The sequence below is a fragment of the Pezoporus wallicus genome, unplaced genomic scaffold, assembly GCF_028554395.1.
Source record: "Pezoporus wallicus isolate ANWC-B61680 ecotype Strahan unplaced genomic scaffold, APGP_CSIRO_Pwel_v1 contig_5524, whole genome shotgun sequence".
Taxonomy (NCBI): Eukaryota; Metazoa; Chordata; class Aves; order Psittaciformes; family Psittacidae; genus Pezoporus; species Pezoporus wallicus.
Window position 1 is genome coordinate 1424623 of NW_026636622.1, and position 26768 is coordinate 1451390.

At 40.7% G+C, this 26768-nt stretch overlaps 2 protein-coding genes across 3 annotated transcripts in view; one reads left to right on the plus strand and one right to left on the minus strand.

Moving 5' to 3' along the window:
• Nucleotides 1-10918, minus strand: part of WDFY4 (WDFY family member 4) — a 142686-nt gene extending 131768 nt beyond the window's left edge. For both annotated transcript variants that reach the window (XM_057401045.1, XM_057401044.1), the window contains exons 1-2: nucleotides 10797-10918; nucleotides 5966-6257 (exon numbers count right to left, since the gene is read on the minus strand). In XM_057401045.1, coding sequence (XP_057257028.1) covers nucleotides 5966-6244 — 279 coding nt within the window. In that variant the 5' untranslated portion in view covers nucleotides 6245-6257; nucleotides 10797-10918. The remainder of the gene's footprint in view (nucleotides 1-5965; nucleotides 6258-10796) is intronic.
• Nucleotides 10919-25787: 14869 nt separating this feature from the next.
• ARHGAP22 (Rho GTPase activating protein 22) overlaps nucleotides 25788-26768 on the plus strand; it is a 161521-nt gene continuing 160540 nt past the window's right edge. The window contains exon 1 of the mRNA XM_057401051.1: nucleotides 25788-25898. The gene's annotated coding sequence lies outside the window, so the exon portion shown is untranslated. The remainder of the gene's footprint in view (nucleotides 25899-26768) is intronic.

The following is a 26768-nucleotide window of genomic DNA, read 5'->3' on the forward strand; positions in this document are numbered from 1 at the left end:
GTGCGCTTGCAGCCCAGAAAGCCAACCATATCCTGGTCTGCATCAAAAGGAGTATGACCAGCATGTCAAAGGAGGTGATCCTGCCCCTCTACTCTGCCCTTGTGAGACCTCACCTGGAGTATTGTGTGCAGTTCTGCTGTCCTCAACATAAAAAGGACTTGGAACTGTTGGAACAAGTCCAGAGAAAGGCCACAAGGATGATCAGGGGACTGGAGCACCTCCCGTATGAAGACAGGCTGAGAAAGTTGGGGCTGTTCAGCCTGGAGAGGAAAAGGCTGTGTGGAGACCTCATAGCAGCCTTCCAGTATCTGAAGGGGGGCTATAGGGATGTTGGGGATGGACTCTTCATTAGGGACTGTAGTGATAGGACAGGGGGTAACAGGTTAAAACAGGGAAGTTTAGATTGGATATAAGGAAGAAGTTCTTTACTATGAGGGTGGTGAGGCACTGGAATGGGTTGCCCAGGGAAGTTTTGAATGCTCCACCCCTGAGGGTGTTCAAGGCCAGGCTGGACAGAGCCTTGGGTGACACGGTTTAGTGTGAGGTGTCCCCGCCTATGGCGGTGAGGTTGGAACTTGATGATCTTCAGGTCCTTTCCAACCCTAACTATTCTATGATTCTATGATTCTAAAAGGAAACATTGGGAAAGGAGCTGAAAAAACAGCTATATGGATATTGATGTGATTTTACAGCAACAGGTGTTGCCTAACCAATCTGGCTATGAGGTTATGATGTAGGCTTCCAGGCCTGGAGTGACACCCCTTCCTGGCTAGGAATTTACATCATTATAAGCCAGCTTACATCACTAGTACAGGTCGGTGCCAGTAGCAAAAATGGCACTTCTAAAATGCTGAGATGGTGGCAGTAAATGTTTACCAGATCAGGATTTGTAAACATTTCCTATGCTATAATAAGCACCCCTATTTAGAGCGGAAGATATAGGCCTAAATGCATAACTAGCCAAGGAAAACAAATTTATGGACAAGTTTATAAACAATTTATACATAAGTTTATGTGTATATTTAAGAAAGGACAAGCAATTAAATGCTAAACTGACAATAGTAACAAGAGCAAGTCTTGACGGTCCTCAGCTCTGAGTATAACAAATAGATCCCCTCTCAAATGTTTCTTAGCCTTGACTTTGGGGGAGGGAGGAAGATAATTCAAAACTAATATAAAACACTGCAGTAGACTAATACTATTGCACCCAACTCTGAGAATCAGGTACCATTACTTTTACACAGAACATCTAACACTACACACATCGATGTACTAGCAATAATGCAGCATTCACCCCTAAATACAAGGCTGAAACACCTTTGTACTAGAAACCTTGAAAATTTTGTATACAAAAGTCTCCTTCTTTTAAAAGCTCAGAAAAATCAAGCTGTAAGGCCAGATGAGGAAAGGAAGGTAACAGAAATAGTAAGACATCTGTTCTAAAATACTTCGGAGCAGACACTCCATAACACTGTCTGCCAAGAAATTAGTGCAACTCTTTGTGAAAGAACATCCTCTACAAACAGTATTTCCTTCCCTACCATTGCTTTTAATTACTTGTTCTTTCTTTGCAGATGGCAGCTTGTGGACAAGCTATTTCTCTCCTCATGAATTGCCAGTCATCTGTTGGCAATTGGGCAAGCACTTTTTATTCATTTTACTGCATTGACCTCTGAAACTGCACCCGACTCTTTTTTTTTTCTGGGCTACAAATGTGTGAACTGCAATCACACAGACTACCTATCAATTAATTTTCAATCAATCAATCAATCGTCATTATTAAAAAAAGGGCTAGTTTTATTCAGATTTTGGCCACAAATGGTTTTAAGAGAACCTCAGCTGCAGGAGTAAAATTCACCAATTCCTGCCCTTCTGAATCAGAAGTGAGGGAAGATCTATAACGAGCAGAAGCAAGCTGGGCAAACACCATGACAAGAAACTTACAACCACAGAATACACAATGCTTGTCTTAAGCTATACTCTTTTCGTAGGAAAGCAGTGATTTCCTGCTCCTCTGCCTCAAAGAGAAACACGCTCTAAACACTTCAGAAAGGACCTGTTATAATCATTCTTCTGCTAACAGAAAGAGCAGACTAAATTTTAAAAGATGCAGCATGAGAGCAACAATTGGCAAATGCTATCACTGTGCAAATACTTAGTCTATCTCACTATAGACCAGGCCACTAATGTTCTGATTTGATTTTGTTGGTGATCTTCCTGACTCAAACACCAGCCTCTAGAATACACTCCTCTAAAGCAGACCTAATGAGTTCCATAGTCATCTTTGAGCCTATAAAACATCTATATCTGGAAGAGTATCTACCTGACTCCATTCTAGGATATCTGCCTTCAGAGGAATCTCAAATAATATGGTGCCAATGTAATCTGATTTTCTTTCTTCTTCTTAGTCTGTTTCTACATGTTTAAGATTTTGTCACAAGGTCCCCGTGTCTGCTGTTGCCATCTGTCCTTCCTTTTCCATGCTCCATGGACAGATGCTAGTTCAAAAGCCATCCATATAATAGAACATTCTGATACTTTCTGAGGCCTCCAAAGGAAAGATAGAAGGCACATTAAAATGACTCCCAGCCTAGGCCTGAATTACAAGCAGATGGCTAACATTTTCCTCCTACACCTTTTCCTTCTACATCAAGGAGTATCAGTGAGTAATGAGCCCCTACACCCCAGGTGGCTCCTGGTTAGTGCCCTCTCTCTCCAGCCAACTGAGTAAGAGCTAAAGCACTCTGAAACAAAAGGACAGAGATGCACTGGCATCTGCATAATCAAATAAGAAAAGGAAAAGCAGGAGATGAAAATCCCCCAAGGAGGAAGATGACTTATACAGAGTCCCCTGATAAACAGGAGGAAGTGGTTTCTGTAGGAACTTTGTAACATGTATAAGTCAAACTGAGATGTGTTTCCCCAAGCCAGCCCAGGGCCTTAGCACAAAGAAGAGGGCTGGTACATGAAGGGAGTACAAGTCGTATGGTGAAGTACAAGATGACTCAAATCTAAGGGGCCAGGTCCTCCACAATGTATTCCTTAATCAATGGTGTGAGACCAAATTGCTCTAGCCATTCATCTGAACCTAAACTCCTACAAGGCACTGTGAACTTCACCGATACATCAAAGAAATGCGAAGGGGAAGAATCCCTCTCTTAGGACACAAAATCAAGTGGTAAGCTAATGAGAAGTTCACATCTCTATTTTGAACATATTCTGTAGCTGAAATATCCTTTAGGAATTTAAAATCCCCTCCTTGTGAACATTACTGCATTTCAGGACATCACTTTCTACAAGCCTAAAGTATGTGAAGTTCAGCTATACAGAAGGGATATAGTATACACATGCACAACATTGCATGTCCCTTAGCGATACTCAGCTTGCCTCCTGGGGAATAGCTGACTTTGATCCCACTGGTACTAAAGTTTATTTCTCATGTGTCATGAAAAATAAGTAATTTCCTGCTTTGCTGTCCAACTTTTAATTCCTAACACTTCTAGATTTTATAGCTTTCATCACCTTCACTCAGTAACAACTTCCTCAGTCCTTTGAAAGTTTCACTCCAAAAAATGACCTTCACGTGGAAGGCATTCTTGCTATTCTTACTTAGTTAATGATCAGCGGATCTGAAGTTGTTCTATATAATCCCATCTTGCCAACACTTGCTTACTTCAGATTCATTGTATGGTATTTAAAAACAAGAAATATCACAGAACTCAGAAACCTTGACATCTGGGAATTTGTATTTCATTGTAAATTTCAGACAGGACAATCTCAACAGAAGAATTTCACAAAAAGCCTGCAATACATTGCTTACAAGAGGAGGATGGAGCAGTTTGGAGAGACAGCTTGGATCTTCCACAGCAAAGCTTATCTTTGTTGTGATGAATTTATATGCTCAAAGCATTAAGGCTATATGTTTTCTATGGACCTTAGAGAGGAAGGAAGACAGAAGGTCTGAAAACAGCTTTAGGAAAAGCAGAATAGATGGCTCTTTCTCAAAGTGAAAAGATTGTATCTTCTTGTTGTGCTGTCTCAGAAAAGAAGTGCTCTTTTTGGTGTGACATTTAAAAGGCAGATCTATGGCATAAGAAGGTGAAAACTAATATCAGTCCTGATATGATTTTAAAGAACATTCTTTGAAGGCTGAGGAAAGAATTCTGCCCCTTTGCAAAGCCAGAATTTTTGAGACCTATTAAAGCAGTGGTGAGCTCCCAAGAGAGCCAAGCCTGCCCTATTACGTGTAAGTGCCATAAGCAGAGAGAGAGATTTGTTGCTGGTGACAGGCACATATTGCAGAGAAACACTGCTTATGCTTAAATATAGCCTTTGGTTCAGGAGGAACACTCTTCTATGCCAACAAATCCAGAAGCTGAGGAAGTGGTGAAAAATGCAAGTTTTGTTCACTATTCACAAATATCTATAGGCTATTTAGATGAGAAGGATGCTTCTGTGTCTCCAGAATATGAACTCACTGCCTTTTCAGACCCTTACCTTCTTTTTTTTTCTGGACTGCCTTGGACCAAGGCAGCTTTTACTTGAACACAGCAAACTCTTCACCATAAACATGACTAGATCCTACTCACAATTTAGTTGTTTGCACCACACTGACACTGAGGGACCTATTTCAGTGCTGTTAACTGATGCTAGCATCCACAGTGATTTCAGAGCCCTGCTCTGCACAATGACTTACAAGCTTCATAGATTCATGCTCCATTCAGATGAGTGAAATGTTTATGCTTTGTTGTCATGGACACCAAAGATTTCATAGCCCTGAGCACAGTGGTTTCCTTGCACACGCAGTTCAAGGTGTCCTTCTCACTACAGTATCACTTTTATGCCCCATATAAATGGTACATTCTATGTTCCATTTAAACAGGGTGGCCATATCATTTTTTTTTTTTTCACCTACCCACTGACTTGTTTTGTCAAAACCAACACATCTGGGTAGGAAACAGTCAGATCTGAGTTCGGTCACTCACGAGTACAGATGGTTGAAATATGACATCATTAAAATATTGTTTCACTAAAAAAAAAGCTTTTATTTTCTTACCGAAAGACATACACAGTGCGAAAGTGTAAAAACTCAGATTTTATACCAATAAATACCCAAGGTAATTCAAGACAAAAACAATTCTTCTGTACTACAACATGGCCATGGTACATTTAAATATAGGCCAGGTTTTCTGCTCCTCTCAGTACAAGCTCTGCTACTTTGTCACTATATGGTCCATTCAGTTTCCTATATGTTTCACAGACAAGCAAAACCCATTCATAAGGTTTCCATTGAATACAGAGCTCTTCCAGTTTCATCTTTTAATATGACCATCTCAGAAATTCTTTGCTGATGGAAGGGCATGAGGTAGGCCATCCTGCTAACTGAAATGTTCTAGTTCTTAGCTGTTCTGAGCTGTCCCTCACCCACAGTATAAGGGTTGACCTTCCTCTCCTCATGCCACAGTTTCCTCATTTCTAACACAACTTCTTTCTCAAAACCTAAAATTAGACTTTAGCACTGTCATTAACCCAAAAATTCTATCTTAAGTCTGTAACCCTGCATTCCCCCTAACTGGCTGCATTCCACAACTACATTTTCCCAGACTGAAACTGTGCTCAGCCCCCCACTAAGTGTGTAAAATAGATGGGCAGACATGAAGTGATCTCTTCACAGGGTACTCACTTTGAAACATGCCTATCTCATCAAAATATCCCTTGACTCCAAGAACAGAATTTAGCCACTCATGAAAGTAAAGTAGTGCTCCCTCATATATTCTTCGCATGCTAACATAGCTGGTTAGTTAGATAAGAGAAAACACTGTTTCCCTAAGCTCCCAGTGGAATAAAAGTAATTATCCCCTAGACAAAGGGATCATGCTCCAGTTAACTCCACTGGCAGATAGAGCAACAGAAACTCAAATTTACATCCTTGGCATCTGCAACAAAGACAGGAAGGAGAGCCAACCTTTAAGAAGAGAGGAAGAAAGTCCAGCAGCCTTCTCTGTTGCTCTTCAGGGATTAGAAATGGAGCCAGCTGCTCATACTCTACAAACTGTTTTCCTAGAGTCTCCCACCGAAGGGTATGGCTCTGAGGTGGCTTGTCTTTGCTGTTTGGCTTGTCTTTGCTGTTTGCAGGCTGTCCTGGCATTTCAGCTTTGTCTCCATCATCAGGGCTTTGCTCTTGCTTTTCTGCTTTGCTGGGCGAATCTTCCAGCTGCAACATGAGTTCAGCTGCATTGTCCATGCTGAAATGAGACCTGAAGGTAAAATATGGTATTATTTACAGTCAGTATCATTTCTTGCCAGTCAACTGTCTCATGACACTAGACACTAACAGTTTTAACCATTGGAAGTGTGGAGTTTAGAAGTATGAAAACACTGGCAGCCACTGACTCTTCTCCAGTTATGATGGTAAAGCACTTTGCTCCTGGACAAGAGCATTACCACCTTGCAATCACATGAACAAGTTCTGTCCCATGAAACACATGTCCATTTGCTGCACAACTCATTGGGCTTTGGCAGAACAAACTGGGAAAAAAAAACACATGTAAACCAAGTAAACCATGCAGTAAATATGGACTTCAGCCCCAACTTTGCTACTGAGCCAGATGATCTCCCTATACTTCAGTCACCCCAATTGCAAAACAAGTCATGCAAATGATGATGATATGCAAAACATACCATCATCAGATCTGCAACAGAAGAACACTACCTAAGAGTCAGATAACACATTTCATTGAATACAGATGCTAAACTAAGCTGCACATCTGAAGCACTCCACACCTATAGTAGGGCCGAAGCACTGGCTGGAATAGTAACTCTGTGGAAAAGCCACGGTTTCCACCCATGGGTGTGCTGGCCCAAACAGGCAGAAACATTCAGCTCTTTCGTACTGCAGATGTACAGCTCTGTACAAGAGGTAGGTGTTTTTTACCACAACATTACCAGTTCTGCTCATCCTGTTAACTGATATGCCTCACTGAAGGAGCAAGATGCTTCCAGCAGCCTCATTTCCATCAAATTGAACTTATAAGGGGTCCATTTTGCACTACAGATAGAGGAATCCTACTGGCATTCTCATCTCAACCCTAGGTTGAGAAGAACTGATCTGCTTTATAACCCTGTTTTCACCCATCATCTTCTGGGAGGTCACTGACAGCCTTAAATCCACAGCAACCCTACTCCTTTGCCATAGACTTCTGTGAACTCACATGCTACCTGGAGCCTACCTGATGACAATGCTTAACCCAATGGAAATCAGTCACCTCCAGTTTCCAGCAAAATCAGGCATATGCTTATTGATGTCTAGAACATCATCTGACTACTCAAAATATGACACATCATTAATTATCACAGTGTGGGCAGGCAGTTGGGCAGTTTTAACCAAGATGAACGTAGCTCATCACTTTACTAACTAAATATATTGTCTCTTAAGAGCCTAGAAACATTACACTCCCTCAAAGAAAAACACCAGAGTACCTCCATTTTTTTGGAAATAGGTTCCTTCTCTACAGTTCAATTTGATTGCTATCCTAGCTTGTCAATAAAAATGCCAAAAAGAAAATTTAATTAAGAAAATATGCCAGACCTGCACTGCAAAGACATACACCTCTTAAATCTTAACAAAAAATATTATGAGCCTGGTTTAGGAATTATGAGCCAACACTAATACTATATTTGGGATTCTCTTCCTTCACTAACCAACAATTATACATCTTGCATACTGCTTGCATCTTCCCCACTCCAAGCCAGATGAACCAGTTTCATTTCCACACTCACACAGTAGCTCCATACAGCAGAGATGAAGAGGGTGACTTTATCTTATCACAGTGCACCACACTATCTGCAGCAAGCTGATGATCCCAGCAGACACCTACACTTGGATGTAAAAGCTGATCCTTCACAGTACAGCAGAGGGAAACTTATTCTACCAGAGCCCATACTCTGTTCTTCACTGGGAGATGGAGTGGTATGAAATTTTGATCAGCCTCCAAAGATGTCAATCTGGAACTTCCTACCTCAACAACACTTTGTATTCTGCTGCTGTCATTTTCCGTAATTATCTGTGTTAAGACAACACAGCTCTGAGAGCAGAAAAAGTGCAATGACTGTCTGCAGAATAAACAGGAAGACTCTGTTCCTCATGACTGTGTGGGAGTTACATTTGTCATATGTTATACTTAACCCTGGTGTGGGTTTTCAGCCCACTTGAGTCATCATGAAGCTATACAGTGTATTGAGAAAGCCTGGGTATGGTTCTAGAGGCTTCAGCATAGTTCAGAGTTACTTTTTCAATGAAGCTGCTCTCACATCCCAAATGGCACCATTCTTTTCCTAAGGGAAACCTCTTGCCTTGGAAGCTACTCTGCTAAGCCTAAATCGATGCTAAGTAACAAGTAACTCACTCCCCAGTGACTACATTCACCTTAGTCATTGGTACAGAGAAGCCCGAAGTCCTTTACAGAGATATTTTACAGATGGTGAAAGTGAGGCATGGAAAGGTGAAATGAAGTGCTTATGTTGGCCTCAGAAGGTCAGTGACTGACCAAGCAATGGCACTTCTTGAGCTGTACTACACAGAATAGCACTGCAAAGGTGTTCACCAATTTTCTCTCTTTCTATTCATAACTTACTTAGCAGGCCTTTCTTGCTGGTGGCGCAGCTAAGGCAAGCAGAGCTGGTCACTCAAAAAAAACTCACTTCATGAATCTGTGTAATGAGAGAATTATTCCCCTCTCTGTGAAAACTATTAAAACCAAATGCGTACACACAGCTTCATTGATGAAGACCTAATTGCAACAGACTATGCAAGACATTTGAGTGTACATGGAAATCTTTAATCTCCAGAAATACATGAAAGCAAAATAGGATTATGATTTACCTCATTTACTCCAACTGTCCAGACTACCAGAGGCATGTTAGACTAAGTATCAGTCCTTCTGATATAAAACTGTTTCCTTCACTTGCACTATCTGCTTTAAATATTCCTTCTTTAAGTAGCCTTTTCTGCATCTACAGTTTCGTTCAGACTTCTAAATCCTTCAAATTTTCTATTCCTCTTGGATGATAATTATTCTCCTAGACTACTCATAACATCACAGGGTCCAGCATTCCAGTATCTTCAGCTAACAGGATAGCTTACATATTTTGAAAAGGTTTTACATGTTGGTTCTTGCCTACCCCACCATTTGTCCTGATCATCAGTGTAAATTAATGCCTTATTTCAGTTTAGATGAGTTGTAAATATCACAATGATACAAAAAGTAAGGTCTAAACAATAAAGATTTTAAGAGACATAAAAGTGAAAATATATCAAATAAACCCAATGCTATCATTCAGAAAGTAGTGTCAGGTAACAAAGAGGAAGTGGAACTTATGTATTTTCCTTTTTGTTCTATCTAAATAAAGCCTGTATGAAATCACACTGCAATGTGGCCATGCTTTTTCAAACTGGTTAGACAAAAGGGAAGAAAGGGTTTTTTTAATGAACCATCTTATCTCACAGATTCTATGCCTCTTTGTGGCTCACACCACTCTGTGCTCACAAGAAATAACAGTACCTCATAATGACCACTATGCCAGACACTGACCATCTGCTACTCTCTTATCTCTGTCCCTCTCTACAACTGCCTTTCTTAAATTATCTACACCTATTAGTTCTATGTCTAGTCATCATACTTTACACATTTCATGAAGCATCATCAAAAGTAGTTAAACTTTGATGTTGCTCTACTTATTTTCTCCAATAAGAAGGCTGCAATGAATTAAAACAAGTAGCAAAATTCAATATCCTACTAAGCCATGCCAAGCCCATTTAATTACAAATTCTATGGGGAAGGTATTCTCTCTTCCTAAGTCTGGCACGGTTCTTTACACAACAAGAGCCTAACCTGACTGGTGCTTTGAAATACAAAGAGCTGACAAAATACAAATAACAGAGGGGTTTTAAAACACTTGTCTGCTTAGAGAAGGTTGAATAGTGTTCAGAGAACTAGCTCCATTTCAGTAGGACATGGCCCCTTCTTTTTCAGCAATATAAATGCAACTTGTTTCAAGAAGATATGACAGTACCAAAGGAGCTGCATTCATTTACACTAAGACTTCATCTGTCCAGGCATATTTTTACTTTTTGACTTATGTTCAAGCTGGACAAGTCATTTCTGCAGTACAATCTCACAAACAATTTACTTTTGAACACTTAACTGCATTGCTTTTCATGTTTGTTTGAAGAGCATCTTTAGGCAATCCAGAAGTAGCTATAAAATTGACTTTGGCCCTCCCTCATGTACCCACTCTTCATTTTTTTCTGCTTTAAAAGTAGCTTCTAAGTAGCTAATTGAGAATAGTTTCTTCTCTGACTTCCATACACTCCTACTACAGCCAAGACAGAAATAAAGATACTGGTATGATCGCTTCTGAGATGTGGTCTTCCTGGAAATGAAGTAATACCCCCATCTCAAGAGCAAACAGAATACTTCTGGTCAGCCACGAACAACCTAATCGTAACAAGACCAGGGCAATTCCAACCATCTCATTAGATAAAGACATGCAGTTAGATGAAATTTAACAAGTCTCCACTAGCAGCAGCAATCTTATTATCATCCCTAGATTAAGAAATACAAGCAAATCACTGATCTTTTTTCCTCCTTGTACTGAAGTTTAGGGTGAACTTTGACTGAAACCCTTGCTGTTTAAAAATGATCCTACCACAACAAACCAGATGCAGACAGTACTGCAGTTTCCTTCAACAGTTAACAGTCTCTTCCTTTTGTTTTCACAACAAATCTCTGACATACCTAGGCTCCTAGATTCCGCAGCTCCTGTTGAAGTCAATAACAATGTCCAGAGAAATGAGTGTTACTGCTTCTGTCCTACTAGGCATCTTACTGTATGAAGCTCCCACTCTGCTCTTTAAAATTTCCACTGTGAATCACCTGATTAGCTGCTGCATTTATTTCCTGAGGAAAGCAGAAGTGAAGAGCAAATGAACCACATGCTCAAGACCCACCAAGCTCCCAAAGCAACTTAGAATAATTCAGTTTATGCACAAAAGTGGCAGGCATTGAATGCTTCTCCCTGGGTTAAAAGTAACCAGGTATTTCCCCACATACCATATTCACAAATATGGGGTGTATGTCTGTGGTGGGTGTTGTTTCATTCTGTTTTTAAATTTAAGGTTTTCCAGACTGCTACAGGAATACAGTACCACAAAGCTCATGCTTTCTGTGCAATCTGCGCCCAAACAACAGGCAACAGTTGGAATCCTTCCTCAAAGCCAGTATCCTTAAGATAAATACGTTTGAATGCTGAGATGAATGCTAAGTCCTTGACCTCGCTACTAAAATGGTAAAGACAGCCACTCAGATCAAGAGCTCACTAACAACGTATAGGAGCCTAGATTAACTACAGGACTGGGAGAAGGCTACTTCTCAGTTGTCTAGTTGCTTTTTCTTTGGTCTCTATAATAACACATCTGAAAGGCTTTATAAATGCTTTTTAAGGGGAGGTGGAGTTTAAAAATTTTATTCAGGAAATTCAAGTGTTTTCTAAACTGCTTTTCCCTGCAAACTTTATGATAACTTTGAGAATCAGTGGGATCACAGCCTTAGAGTGATTAAGGAGCATGACCAGCAGGTCGAAGGAGGTGATCCTGCCCCTCTACTCTGCTCTTGTGAGACCTCACCTGGAGTATTGTGAGCAGTTCTGGTGTCCTCAACATAGAAAGGACATGGAACTGTTGGAACAAGTCCAGAGAAAGGCCACAAGGATGATCAGGGGACTGGAGCACCTCCCGTATGAAGACAGGCTGAGAAAGTTGGGGCTGTTCAGCCTGGAGAAGAGAAGGCTGCGTGGAGACCTCATAGCAGCCTTCCAGTATCTGAAGGGGGGCTATAGGGATGCTGGAGATGGACTCTTCATTAGGGACTGTAGTGGTAGGACAAGGGGTAACGGGTTAAAACTTAAACAGGGGAAGTTTAGACTGGATATAAGGAGGAAGCTCTTTACTGTGAGAGTGGTGAGGCACTGGAATGGGTTGCTCAGGGAAGTTTTGAATGCTCCATCCCTTGCGGTGTTCAAGGCCAGGTTGGACAGAGCCTTGGGTGGCATGGTTTAGTGTGAGGTGTCCCTGCCCATGGCAGTGGGGTTGGAACTTGATGATCTTAAGGTCCTTTCCAACCCTAACTATTCTATGATTCTACGATTTTACCCTAGATGGTTAAATCCATCTGGTTTTTGTTAACACCTACTTCACTCACATGCCTAAGAAAGCATTCAGGAGGAAAACTAGCTTTCTCTTCCAGCTGAGGTAGAGCAGTATTCAGATGACAGACTCCTGATGTTTCTGCAGGTAGAAGCAGAAGGCCATGGAGGGATAAATTCAACTGTTTGATAGAGTTAAGTAATAATACAGGACAGAGACTGCCTGTACATCACAGGGACCTCTTAACACAGTGATGTTTCTGGCCAGAACAATTCCAGAGGATTGTTATCCTCCCTTACTGTGGAAATGTACTCATTGAAAGGAAGATCAACAATAGAGGCAGCAGCAAAATCATGGGTTTAGTTCACCCCTTTACAGAACTGTCGTGGTTTAAACCAAACCAGACAACTTGTTCACTCACTCCCCCCCTTCTTTCCCTCCCCCTACTCCCGGAGGGACGGAGAGGCGAATCAAAAAGAATGCAACTCCCACGGGTTGAGATAAGAACAGTTTAGTAACTAAGGTATAACACAAATCACTACTGCTGCCACCAATAATAACAATGATAAAGGAAATAACAAGGGAAGAGAATACATCACCTCAGCACCAGCCAACTGATAATTCACCCCCCCAGCCCAACCAAGCACCAACCCATACCTCCTCCAACCCTGCAGTCTCCCAGCCCTTCCGGCTAACTCCCAGTTACATCCTGGGCATGACGTGCTGTGGTATGGAATACCTCTTTGGCTAGCTTGGGTCAGGTGTCCTGTCTCTGCTTCCTCCCAGCTTCCCCTCCTCCCTGGCAGAGCATGAGGCTCACAAAGTCCTTGACCAAACCAAAACATCCTTGTTATCAGCTCTGTTCCCGAGCCGAAAGTCAAAACACTGCACTGCACCAGCTACCAAGAAGGAGAAAAATGACTGCTACTGCTGAACCCAGGACAAGATCATACCAGTAATTCAGCAGCTCTGTAGCTTTGCTGCAAATAGAAACATAGAACTCGAGGAAAATACTCCAGTCTGTACAGACAGTAGCCTTAAACTGACCAGGTTTTAGAAAGCATTAGCTAAACCAAGTATAATCTACAGAGTGTTTTCCAAGCAGATGCAAGGCCAAACTGAGCTACCCACACCCAGGGTAGCTCCAGTGAATGTTACACTTTCATGAGCCCCACTGAAGCATGCACAGGTCTGGCTGACTTCAGTGCTGCCCTGACACGGCTGTGAGGGCTCAGGGCACCTCTGAGCACAGGCTGAGGAAGCTCACACAGCCTGAGAAAGGCTGTAGCAACACATCCACTACTTTTCTGCCTGAAGTCATTCACTCTCAGCTGATACTTTCCCAGTTGCAATCTAGCCAAAACCATGGCGGCAAGATGAATGGCAGAAGCACAAACCCTGTGAAGAGAATATTAATATAATCTCAGCACACAGTTGTTTTGCCATTCCTAACTCAGAAGCAAGCCTAAATGTACTCCATTTCCACCCTTTTAGTGTCAGTTTAAAACCACAAAACAGCAGATCAGTCGCAGCAGCCCCTCCATGCTGTTTGATCAGAGATCCCATGGTGCTTCCTTCACTAGATGCTGTCAGGGCTCAAGCAGACACACAGTCATTAGTAGATTTCTAATCCACACAGCAGAGGAAGCACCATTTCTCTTTTTCATTGTCCACTAACTGCTGATGGGGTTGAAAGTCGGGAGTTTCAACATGCCCTCCCACTTAATCTCTGCTTCACTGGAGCAAAACAGCTGTAACCAAATTATACGTGGTAAAAATAACTCAAGGGGCAAAGACAAGCTAATAACCAGTGTAGTAGGAGACATTGCCACAACGCCCTGTGTCAGTTTGGGCTGTTTATATTACAACCCCTTGCACTGTGCTTCCACCTACAAAAACAGAGAGAAAAACCCTTCCTATGTCCTTTTTCACCCAATCTCACCCAAGAAAAAGGGCATGTCTCCCACATACTTGCATTTGTATCTATATGCAGGGCACCTTGTTCAAAGGAACCCTCATTTGGTTTAAGGTTTCTAGAAAGATCACTAATAACTTCCCTAACTCAAGAGCTACCTTTACCAGCAGCAACTGGAAACTTCCATCTGGTAGGGGCAGCATTCTTCATTAGATCATGCACAGCCCAGTGGAGATGAGATATCCTGCCTGAGGTGGACATAGAGTGGGCTTCCTGAGGCAAGGATCTGGAGATAACTATAAGGTCCACCTGTCTTGTAGCACAAATAGTGTCCCTTATGTTGATTCTTATTAAACTTCTCTTTTCTTTGTCACTCCAACTTCCACACACAAGTGGAAAAAACCTCTTTCATTTATATTAATATCACCCACACCAAGATATCTTGGTAGTCCAGAACATCTAGAAGCACAGCAGCTGTCATCTTAAGGCTAGAGGTCAGCTACTACAGATTTCTTCAGAAACCGGACTTGCAGTACATTTCAGTTGCATTAGCTTCACCAAATGGGCTGCCTAGTTACACAGAGAGCAACACATGTCCTCTGGCAATTGCTGTGCAGTTACCATTGCCCCAGGGGCTAATAGTTCAACCCAACTACAAACCCAAATAGGATGGAGTTTTGCTGAAAAGCCTGTATCTCTCCCTTCAGCAAGTTTTTCTCCTTGTAGATGTAAAAAATCAAATGCAGCTGATTTTGCTGAGACAATACATTTTTCTGTTGCACATTCATAACCTTCAATTTAGAAAAAAAAAAAAGCCAGTTAAACACATGTCCCTTTCAACATTGCAGTGTCCAAAAGTTGAGTTAACTGCAGGGCTTTTATTCCTACTCTTCAACATTCCTGCTAAAATCCATCTTTTTTCTTGATAAAAAGAATGTTGATTAAAAAATGTTCCTCAAATCATTTTTCATTTCTTTAACATCATAAAGGAAGCAGCTTTGGCTTTCATTCTCCTCCCCTCTTTTCAGTGGCAGAACAGAAGCTGCCAGAGAGACCACAGAGAAAGGCAATGCAAAATTTAAACCATCTGCTTAACCATCATTTTCACTCATCATTTTTCTCAGCAGCCTTGAAATCTGCAATGAAAGAGGCATTCAGCTCCTTCAGCAAATCTTCCCAAAGAAGTGAAAGCAGCAGGCTATGAAGTGAAAAGCCACAGGACTGTATGCTTGAGCAGCTCAGCTCCTCTCCCTCTGGTGCACACACAGAAGAACGCAACGCTTTCATTGCATTCCTCGGCACATCATGCCCAGTATAGAGGCCAGGGGCAGCAGGGATGGCCCCCACACATCTTTGGCCTGGTTTTCTCTGTACAGCTTCCCTGAGGAGGTGAGAAGTAAAAGCCAGCTTCTGCCAGTACTGCTATGCATGACCGCATTATTCACATTGTAAGGTAGTTTGCATATTTGTACACCTGCACAGGTAACTGAATTTCCGCCTTAAGTTAAATGGAGGTTGTGCTGATGAAACCATGAGACTGGTAGCCGGTAAAGATGTACAGAGTATATGCAGGGCAGCGTTTCTCTGCCGATTGCGTGCCATCACCCCTTGGACTTAGTCTGGATTGGGAGGTCTAGTTACATGACTGACTACTCTGGCAGCATGACTGACAGACCGTTAAAAGACAAGGTAATGCAGAGCGCTGGGCTGAAGCTCCTAAGCTGTCTCTGGAAAGGGACCATTTTCTTCCCCTGGCATTTCCACCTGAGCCAGGCCAGGCAGTCTGCAACCCATCCTTTGCCTCCAGGCATCTAGCCTTCCATGGCACTGGTAAACTTTGATCAGCAGTAGCAGTGTTACATGTTAAGAATAATTTTGTTACATGAAATTCTGCTATTTCAAAACATTTCATTGGAAATTAGAACAAATTCCCTCCATCAACAAAAAATTTAAAAATCTGTACATTAAAATGTTTTTTTTTCCTATGCTTTTGTTGTTTAAACAGGAACGAACCAAGGTATATCCAATACCCTGCATCTTAAAGGTCAGGCTGGAGCAGTGATTTTCAGCCTTTTTCGATCTGTGCAGTTCTGAAGTAGTTTCCTATGAACACTTACACAACAAGAGGAAGTCTGCTGCTTGACACCTCCCTCCCCCCTCCTTGCTCATCTTTTTTGGTTCCTTTAAAAGTAGTTGGGCGGGGGAGGGAGGGGAAATCACTGGACTATATAATCACAGAAATACCCTAAATAATTTTGAACTACATTTTTCTAAATTCTGTGCATAACTAAATGCTACCAAAATTACTCCACAATTAGTAAAACAATATCAGCTTTTAAAGACACAAGAAAAAATAAACCATGCTTAAAAATAGGCTTGTAACAAAAGTGAAAACACTCTTGGTTTCAAACTATCAGGCCCAAACATCTTGATCGAATGAATGGATTTTTATTTTTTTTTCCCCAGAAGAATAGAAGTATCAAATATGAAAGTTCTTCTGGGAAGCTGCTATTTTGATTAAATGCCACCTACTGAGTAACAAAAACGTTGTGCAGAAAAGTTTTAAGGCAGCTTGACTGAACACATGATCTCCCAACTGGAAGACATGTTAATCTAAGGAGATTGAGGAAGTTGAAAGGCAAAATATAATGGCATACCATTTCTCCCATCACCTATACCACAGATTAACTTTGTACTACAGGATATATAGGAATTCACTGTTTTCATGATCAACTCAAAAGTTATCAAACGGAAGACTCATGATATAGGAAATTTTTAATGAATATTTCCAAAACAGAAAGCTAGAATTTGACACATAGTATTTATCAGAAAATACCACTCTTGGACACAGCCTCAGACTAAAGATATAATTACATAAGTACATATCGAGCAAGAGCTGTTTTCTTAGGAGATTTACTCTTCTTGCTCTCTCTGCAAAAGCAGGACCAAAACCTCTGCAAATATGATTTTCTTAAGTCTCAGAAACTGGTGCTACTTCCCGTTTAACACACCTCAACTCTCTGCAAGGGTGTTGTGTAGCTTGCACAGCTACAGCAACTCTCATTGTTGTCTTAGAGGAAATAGGGAGCCTGAAATTCAGGCTAAAGGAATTAAGCAACATCCTTGGAACTCAAGGCTGAGAGCAGACATTTTTCCATCTCTGATGTGTCCCCTACTAACTACTATTATTTTTCTTTTCGTAGCTCCCAAGTGTATTTATAAATGCCTGCTCCTGTGACCTTGCTCTTCTATAACCTGTACTCCAAGAGTCTGCACATATCCAGGAAGGCTGCTTTCCCACAGTGATAACTATCCAGATACCTTCAAACAGCTAATAAATATGCTTAATTAGCTGTCACACCTCATTCATAGATGAGCCTAGCAGTTCTACAAATATTCTTGTAGCTCTCAATCTATACTCAGATATTCTTCCCATCTCTTTAATTCCTTATTTATAGAACTAATATACTCCAATTTTATTTGGTTGCTAGCTTTTGCCATACAAAATTCTGGACAGAAGGAATGGGGATAAACTGATAAAACCAGTAGTTTTGCTACCTGGTATGCTCTGGTTTAAAAAAACTTCTTGAAGCCAAGTGGTTTCCCTGGGGAGTGGGGTTTCTTTTTTTCCTAGGAAAGGACTGCTTTTAAGGTGTTCAGATGACTCTGTTCTAGGCTGGCAAATAATAAGAAAAAACTCCCTCATCTCTACTTAACTTATAGCCAGATTCTATATTAATGTTTTATTTTGTTCTAGGAACTTGACCTATAGGGATACACAAAATTGCTACTGATACTTAGCAGAAAGGTAGTGTTAGATTTGAAATTAAACCCCAGCTCTAAACACACAGAAAAACTTTGTTAAAGAAGCAAAATAGAACAACAAGAAGCTAGTCATTGGCTGTGTGATCTTCTGCAAGCTCAATGTATTCAGCGGAACTTGAAAGCATGGCTTTCTCATTTGAAGCAGAGGCTGCTACCACATGGAGTAAAAGAGGAACTGGTAAAAGAAAGCTACAGTCGCCTTGCAGAGAGGCTTACCACAAGAGGGAAGTGCAACAGGCTCAGACAGGAGTCCTTTTAGCTGTAATACTTTTCCAAGGCCAGAGAACAGTGGTTCAGAGCTCACAAACAGGCAAATTCCTTCTGCAAAGCTGCATGCTAAGATACCAGTTCAGACAGAGCATCTCTAGGGCTGTCCGCATGTAAGAATTTCCTGCGTGTAGGCAGGGAAATGTGAACAGCAGGATTCATATGGCGGTCTAAGAAGGCTCATTCAGTAGTAGAGTCGTTAAGCTGTCTAAAAACCAGACAGCAGTCATGAGGTGAAACTTAAATAATTATTTCGTAGCGCAGTGTATTGCTCACTATACCATGCTTAGAGGAATGTGCAAGATGCCTCTAACTTGGGTGAAGCAGAAGTCTACCTTGTAAAAGTTTGGGAACAACATACATTCAGAATGTAATCTGCAATGTTTGCCCCCTTCATGTCAACTATGTAACAACAAATTAATACCAGAACCTGTGTTCACACCACTGGCGAAGTTACCAATGGAAAAAAAAAAAAAAAAAATTGCCAAAGTCAGTCCCATGGTTTGTGTTTTATTCTGCACTGTTGCAGAAGTAGCTCAGAGATCAGAGCCATCTTAAAAGGCATCCAAAATAGACAGATGACAAGTGTATGACTAAATAATACGAACATGCCAGGCTCTAATGGTATTTTTATTTATATTTAAGTTATTATCCTTTTTAATTTCCTTTAAACTTTTATTTTATATTTCTACTTCATATTTTGTTGCTCAAATGATATGAGAATAAAGATGAAAATTCAAACAGCCTGCTTTTGCAAAGTACGGGCATTCCTGGCAGAGATGCTCAGAGCTCTTCCTTTCCCACGCACCTGTTTTTTTCCATACGGACCACAAATACAAAACAACATCTTACAGCCTTTAAGCCTCTGCCCGAGCTCCACGCATTACCTGGCTTGGGGATCTCAGCAGTCACACGAGCCGTCTTAATTCAGTGCATTTTCTGTGTTGGCACTTTCCTCCCCGAGTGTCACCAGGTGGCAGTACGACAGAAGGGCTGTCGAGGTCTGCTGTTGCATGAGGCAGCAAAAATCCTACGCAGCTGCAGGTATGCAGTTCACTGTCATGGTTAGCAGCTTCTGTTCCTTTTCCTCAGTCCATCTTAAATGATACAGGAGAGTATCGTAGCACAAAAGATAACGACTTACTTTCCTGTTTATTTACTTTCAGCAATTTGAGCATTTACAGGATGATATTTGCAGACTCCCACCAGTCTCTGGAATGGATAGGTTTCTCTTGGGCACCCAGCAGAGAAGCCACTTAGAAAACAGTGGTCTACTTTGAGCCTCTTACTCTAGGTGTACAGATTACAAAGGTGTCAGCATGTAGCAGAGGAGATAAAAGATTGTGAATGAAGAATGGACTTTCAGGGGAAAGCAAATTACTTGTGAAATGGGTCAGCTTTGGCAAAGAAAAAAAATAAGGGATATTTAATAGAAGAGGATTTTTCAATACTTCTAAAATTAAACTCGTTGATGTTTTGTTTTGAAAAAGCATTTTTCATTTAAACATTGAACAAAAAGATGAGTGAAGCTGAAAGCTGCCCAGAGAGGTGGTAGATGTGCCGTCCCTAGAGACGTTCAAGGCCAGGTTGGGTATGGTTCTGGGCAACCTGATCCAGTTCAAGATGTTCCTGCTAAGTGCAGGATGGTTGCACTAGATAACTTCTGAAGGTCACTTCCAACCCAAATTATTCTATGACTATATGAAACAGATTATCCTGAAATAAGTGTCATTTGTGGGAAGTTAATAATTTGTAGAGGATTATTTGGTTGGTTTTAAACATGCAAACAAAAAAACCCTATTCATACAACTTTAATTAACAGTTTGGGTCTGTCTCTGTAAATCCAGCAATATACAGCTTTTAGGTGCATATTTTTCTCCCAAGCTGTAAATTCCCTGGAGGAACACACACTTAGGAACTATCTTGCTAAGAATTTGAACCATAGGAGATTTTTATGCTACAAATTTATGATTTTCAAATGAAGTATTTCTATGCAGACTCATTACATTGCAGCTGCTATGAGTGGACAGCTTTCACAGGAGATTGTCTCTGAGCAGACATTTGTATAAATACACAGTTGGATAGCCCAAATAAGTGTGTCCCATATATTAATACTGGGGTAGAGAAAGGGAAGAAGTAGTTGTCAGCTTCTGAGAAACAAGTATCATTGCAAGCAAGATGCCGATTACCAAAATTTAGATCACTTTTATTAGGATTATATCTGCTGTAAACTGAATGATGATTTTAAAAGACTATGGTCCCTAAATCTCCCCTCCCCCACCCATGGAAATGCCAACATCATTATTTAAAAAGCAAAAATGCTTTTCACAATTTGATCAAAAAATATTTACAGGAAGAAATTTTCAGGTCACATTTTTGCTTAGTAACATTGCTCCTATTAAACCCATTTTATTGGGTGTTTTTCTTCCATACATCTTGAAAAGTTTATCAGAGATCAGTATTACAATCTCCATTTCACAGGCTGGAAACTGTGACATTAAGAATTGAGGTGACATACCCAAGGCCACATCAGCCAATGGCAGAGCCACAGATATTACCTGGGCCTCAAAAACCGAAGGCCAGAAGTCAATAATTGCAAGTCTATTTTCATTTCATTATTTTCTCCTCCTCTGCTTAAAAAGATTTGAAACAGAAGAAAAATGGGTCAGTGTTAAAATAAGAGCACATTCGAAATTTTTAGCTCACTTCATTTTTCACCTAGCTTCCAGTTTTCACCTTAGTTTCATTTTGAATCAGATCTGCCTAAATGACTATATTTTTCTCTGAGACAGCAGGAGGAGATATGTTCCTGAGGATGCCAGCCTCAGTCCCCAGTATTTAAAATATGCATGCATTGCTCTTTGGTTCCTGCTACTAAAAAAAATATAAATAAGAAACTAAATTTAAAAATCCATTCTGCAGAGATAGCATTTAAGTTTTCAATAATGCATTTCTGTATCTCCTCTCTGAACCAAGGACCTCATTTCTTCTAAGCCCATAGATGACAGCTAGGATAAATGATTGCCCAGGTTACCGCATTTTAATGTGGCTGATTCATGAGGTCCTGCAGCTCCTGACTATAGGGTATATTGCTGTCAGTGTTCTCAAAGGTGCAGGGAGGGTCTGGGGATAGAGAGGAACAGATGAATGACGGACAAATCAATAAGGTCTCCAGGCTTCCACATCCCACCTGTCCCAGGAATCTCAGAGAAATTCAGGCAGATTTTACTGGAAGATGTCAGTGGGAGCAGACTGATGTGAAGCTCAACTGGATACATACCTGTGTAGATAACACAACTAGAATAGGAGACCTGGGCTGGACAGCACAGTTAACCGTGACAGTCATGCAGCTTCCTTTAAAGTTTGAGGCTCTATGCTTTATTTACATACTGCAGAATCCAAGCAACATGAACTACTCTAATAAATTCTGATCAAGCAGGTCAGTTAACCATGTATTTTGATATGAAGCATGTGAATAGTCTCTCATGGTTTAAGTTAAGCCTTAAATGCTTTTCTGTGTTAGAATCAGAAAATTAAGTACGGGGAAAATCAGAATTCATTTCTTACAGAGTTTCTGAAACGAGTTTTTGTGAAGGTGATAGTAAGGCAAAGTTTGGAGACAAAACTAGCATTTCATTCAACCAACAGTTATAGCATCAGAAAACAGGTTTTTCGAAAGACTCACAAAAATTACCTTTGGAGGTTACTTAGACCAGCCCTCTGTTTGGAGCAGAGCTAGCACCAAATCCAGACTAATCTAGCCATCTTGAAAACCTCTGAAGACTGATATCTCACCTACTTTGTGGGTATCTGCCCCAGTGCTGCACCACTCTCCTGGTGAAAAAGATTTTCTAAGCTCCAATCTGAGTTTCTAACCTGAAATGTGGGGGCATTGCTTTTGCTTTAGCATCTACCACTACCAAGAATAGTTTGATTTCATAGTTTTTGAAGCTGTCCCTTAGCTAGTTGTGGATTTCTATTAGATTCCCCATTAGCCTCTGTGCAAGATTAAACATGTCCCTCACCCTTGTGGGTGATGTGCCTTAGTCCTCAAACATCCGAGTAGCCCCTCAGATGTGAAACAGATTTCAAACCAAGCACAATTTGGTAAGAATTTATTTGTATTTGCTTTAATTATGTTACTCAGATTTTTGTCTGGCTATGAGACAAGTTGTAGTGTCATTGTCATTCTGCTTCAGATCGGAAAATATCTACTAGATCTTGTACGGAACAGAAACAATTAATTCAAACTTTCTGATCCGCCCGGGGGTGTCTCCAGTAGATAGATATTGCAAAGGTAAAAAGATTTCTGTCTGCCTCATTATTAAAGCTATTATCTAAACACCATTTAAAATAAGTATTGGCTGTCCATGCAGCTAGTATCCATTCCATATGCAATTTTTCTCCTTACCCTGTGAAAGGCAAATGAGGTGCAATACATAGAGCCTCCCTGTCTCAATAACCCTATGCCTTCATTAGTAAAGGAAACTTTGTTTGCAGACATATTTAGGAATACTGAAATAACAAAAGAATTTCTGATATTTAAGGTGACACGTTATCTCTGTTCCTGGTGTTGCCTTTGGTGTAATAAGGAGGATACCACAAAGACTAATACAGATTAGAATATGTATACAATTAAGTATGACATAAGAACATGTTTTGTCTTACTATCTTCAAGGCTTAGAGAAGCCTAGACTCTTTGGATTTATAGAAGATTTGTTGCTTTTAAGAAAGTTTTTACCTGGTACTAGAGAGGCCAACTTGAAAGGAGAACATGGGAATTCTCTCCAGTCTCCAGATTTCTTGCTGTATCTCCACAGGTTGTCAATAAGACGGCTAGTTACTGGCTGCTGAAAGACCGGTGGCCCTTTTCACCTGGAAAACCAGATGACATCATCATCAAGAAGTTCTAACCAGCGACCTCTTGACCTGGAAACAATGGTCATGTCAAACTGAAATTCCTTCCTATCATTAGATACTTGAAAAGTTGTCAATTTATGACCAGTCTTGCAGAGGCAATGGTGCTGCAGTTACTGATCTCAAAATACACACCATCATCCTCCTTGTTTCTTTGGACCCTTTTCCATCAACTCCATTTTATAAGAAATGGGAACAGATTGTTACCAAAGTTGCAATCTAAATAAACTGTCTCTGGATTTCAATAGTGCCAAAGTCCAGGGTGATTAGATCTTGGGCTTAGATCCAGATGCATCTTGCTGATGAGTAAAGAAAATATAAGAATCTAGTTACAACAAGTCCTTGGCCTGCATATGGAAGCAGAAGATGAGGAGGAGGAAAAAAGGATATGTAATATAATAATTGGTAAGCGACAACATGCTGTGTGTACAGCCTGGGCAAACAGAGATCCATTCAATCTCCCCCAAATTCAGCAACTTCACTGACCCACGCAGTCTTCCGTCTCAAGCACCTGACATGTTTCACAGCCTCCAGCCATCAGCCTTGGCACCAACAGATGAATCATATCTTCAGTGAGTGTCCCTGCTGCAGTAACTGGTTATCATTATCACCCTCTGCAACTAGATAGCACTTGCCAGTCCCAGGTCTCAAAACACTGCATGGAGGTGAATGGGAACTGGGACTGAATATCTTGCTTTAGCCATGGGAAATCAGTTGGCATTAAGGCTGGAGGCATACCTCCCCACTCCTCTTAAATTTTCTAATCTCTAGGCCATATCACCTTTCTTCGTTATGTGTGCTTAACGATCAGTGGTAAACACTTGTGAGATACAGCAGAGTCTTTCCACATTCCAAACAGGCATCAGATAATTAGTGAGCACATTTATTTTTAGATTCAAATAAAAGACAAATAGTAGTGCTTCTCTAGCACTTGGTTAGTCAGCTGATTTCTATTTGCTAGCCTTGTAGACACTTAGTGCTAGAGTGCCATCCTGGATTTGGACAAGCAGAGAGCAATAACCACGACAGCAGTGATTTCCAACAACTGGTACACACCTTGACGTTGGTATCTCAAATCATCAGGAATCTCTTGCCTCAGATCAGTCAGTCATCGAAGTCTTACTGCTTACAGCCCAGTAGCTTAAGTCTGTCTGAGAAGCCTGACATGCTGGGACCCCTTTAGCTTAGCTCAGGAATAGGATGACCAGCAATATCCATTTACTCCCTAAGGGAAAAGGAGGAACAGCACAGTAGGGTAGGTAGTTCCCGCAGTACCTGAATGAGGTAAGGAAGAAGGACTTCAACACAATAGTCACATTCAATCAAGAGTCCAGATTAAGCACATTCATGATGAGAAAACAGGTCTAGGGTCAAGCCAAGAAAATCACTCACATGTCATAGTCAGAATTAGTCTGAACCAAAGCTACCAATCTGGCAATTACTACATAGATACACAGCAACAAGGCAGATACAAGGTCAAGCTGGGTAAACATCCCATAGTCCAAATCTATATATCAGTATAGCTGAGTTAAAGATCAATACTCCTACAAGATAACTTAGACTAGGAGTAAAAGTCCAAACCTGGGCTTAAATGAAACTTCTAAGCCTATGGACAGAGGGTGTGGGTGGTTGCCAGGTGAGGCTAGTCAGGGCTCTTAAGGCTATTTATGCAGTTCAGGGCCATAATAAATGTTTTTGTAGTCTTTGTGATGCAAGAATAAATTTGATGCTTGCTGTGAGTCCATTGTAACTTCTTCTGCCTATTCATGTAAGGGTTTTTTTTTCTGGTCTCATAGCCCTAGGCTTCAATAGTGAAAAGAGAAATGAGTTGTATTCTGAAACAGCAGGCAGGCATTACTCTAATCTGCTGATGCAAGGACTGTCTGAGACTTAGCACGCAACTTCAGGTACTCTCAAGCTGGGGAGCCTACCTTAAGTGCCTTTTATTGCATTTCTCTCTAAAATTTTTAATCAGGGTATTTTCAAACTCCCCTCAAAGAGTGCCTTTGCTAGGTGAGAGAGAAGAACTGGTGTCACTGAACTGTGTCTTTGTTTTCCCAAGTTCTACCACCCCTGTATTTACTAACTTTTATTTAGCAATGAAATATGGGGCTAATATATCCCTGGCTGGGCTGGACAGCCTTTATTTTCTACTACATGATTACATATCCATGGGGAGACCTGATGCAAATACACTAGAAGCAAAACTTTCAAAGCTTACTCCTTCATTTTTCATGTCTTTACAATCCTTTCCTTTAAGAAAAATTACTGCACTGAAATTGTCCCTAGATGAACTGCCAGATGAACTTCAGTATACTTAATTTATGTACTCTTCAGATTGCAATTACTGTCCTTCACAAGCAATTAAAGGCTTCCATACTGTTGCCATTTAGAAGCAGCATCTGAGTCAGACAAAACTTGATGTAGGGAGAATTATCTAAATCAGCCATTACTTGAGCTCTTTTCCTTCCTGAATCATCACAGGCTACTCTGAGCTCTGACACCTTTTACACAGAGGCTTTATATATATATATTTATATATGTTCAAAATGTCTTTTGCTAGGTATGTGTGTTGAAGGGGCAGCTGGCAGTAGTGTGGGACACAGGTGAAGAGTTGACTTGGGCTACAGGAAAAGTGTATTACCAGCTCTGCTCCACCAGCAGATCCCCTGTGGGCTGTGTTTCTGTTGGGTCAGTACCGCTGAGGAACGCACACCCTGAAAAAGAAGCCGTGGGATGGAAAGGAGCTATGAAACACACAGGAGAATTAAGGTAAATGCAAACCATTGAGATATATTGTCCTAATTATCCTGCTCTGGCTAACTAGTTCAGTACACACACTGGAGAGATTAAACATTCCCACAGGGTCTCATTCCTTCCAGACACTTGTTAGGCTACCTTTCTTTTGGACCTAATCTCAGTGTTTCTGTCAGAAAGTATTTCTTTAAACTGTCAGGGCAGAGCAGCCAGCATGGAGCTGCTTTCTGGAGGTGACTAGTTTTTTATTTCTCAGTTGACGGAGTTTTTTTAATAGCTTTTTCTTTTTTTTTTCCTGCAACAAATGGTTTATTTGTCCCAAAGAGTACATCTGGGAAATTCTGGTCTCAATTTGTTGTGTTAAAGCTGGAAAAAAAATTAGGAAATTTCCAACTTCTAAAAAACCGTTTAAATGATGTTGTTCTTTTGAAAATTGCTTTAGGAAGAGCTGAAAATGTTTACGTCAAAGCAAAACATTTCAAACAGGATCAAATGGAATATTTCTGGTTACACTGAATACTTTTTTTATTTAACCAAAAACCTTCAGAGTTAGCATTTAGTGTTGAATTTTGCTGTTATTTTATCCATGAACATGATAATTATTTGTACAGGTCCCTATATAACATCTTTCCCCAGTGGAAAAATCAAACTTTCATGGGAAGTGACTTGGTGGGAAAATCAAGCTTTCATGGGAAGTGACTTAGCAGGATGAGATGTCCCACGCTGCCCATGAGATTGAAAATTCAGTTAACTATATCTTTTGTTAAGTTTTACTGTACACGCCTTTTGCTTTCCTGCTCAAACTGCAAAATAATGTGTTTGAACAGCACCAATGCAGACAAGAAATGCTAAAAATATGGAGAGATGGTTCTGTTAAATGGTTCT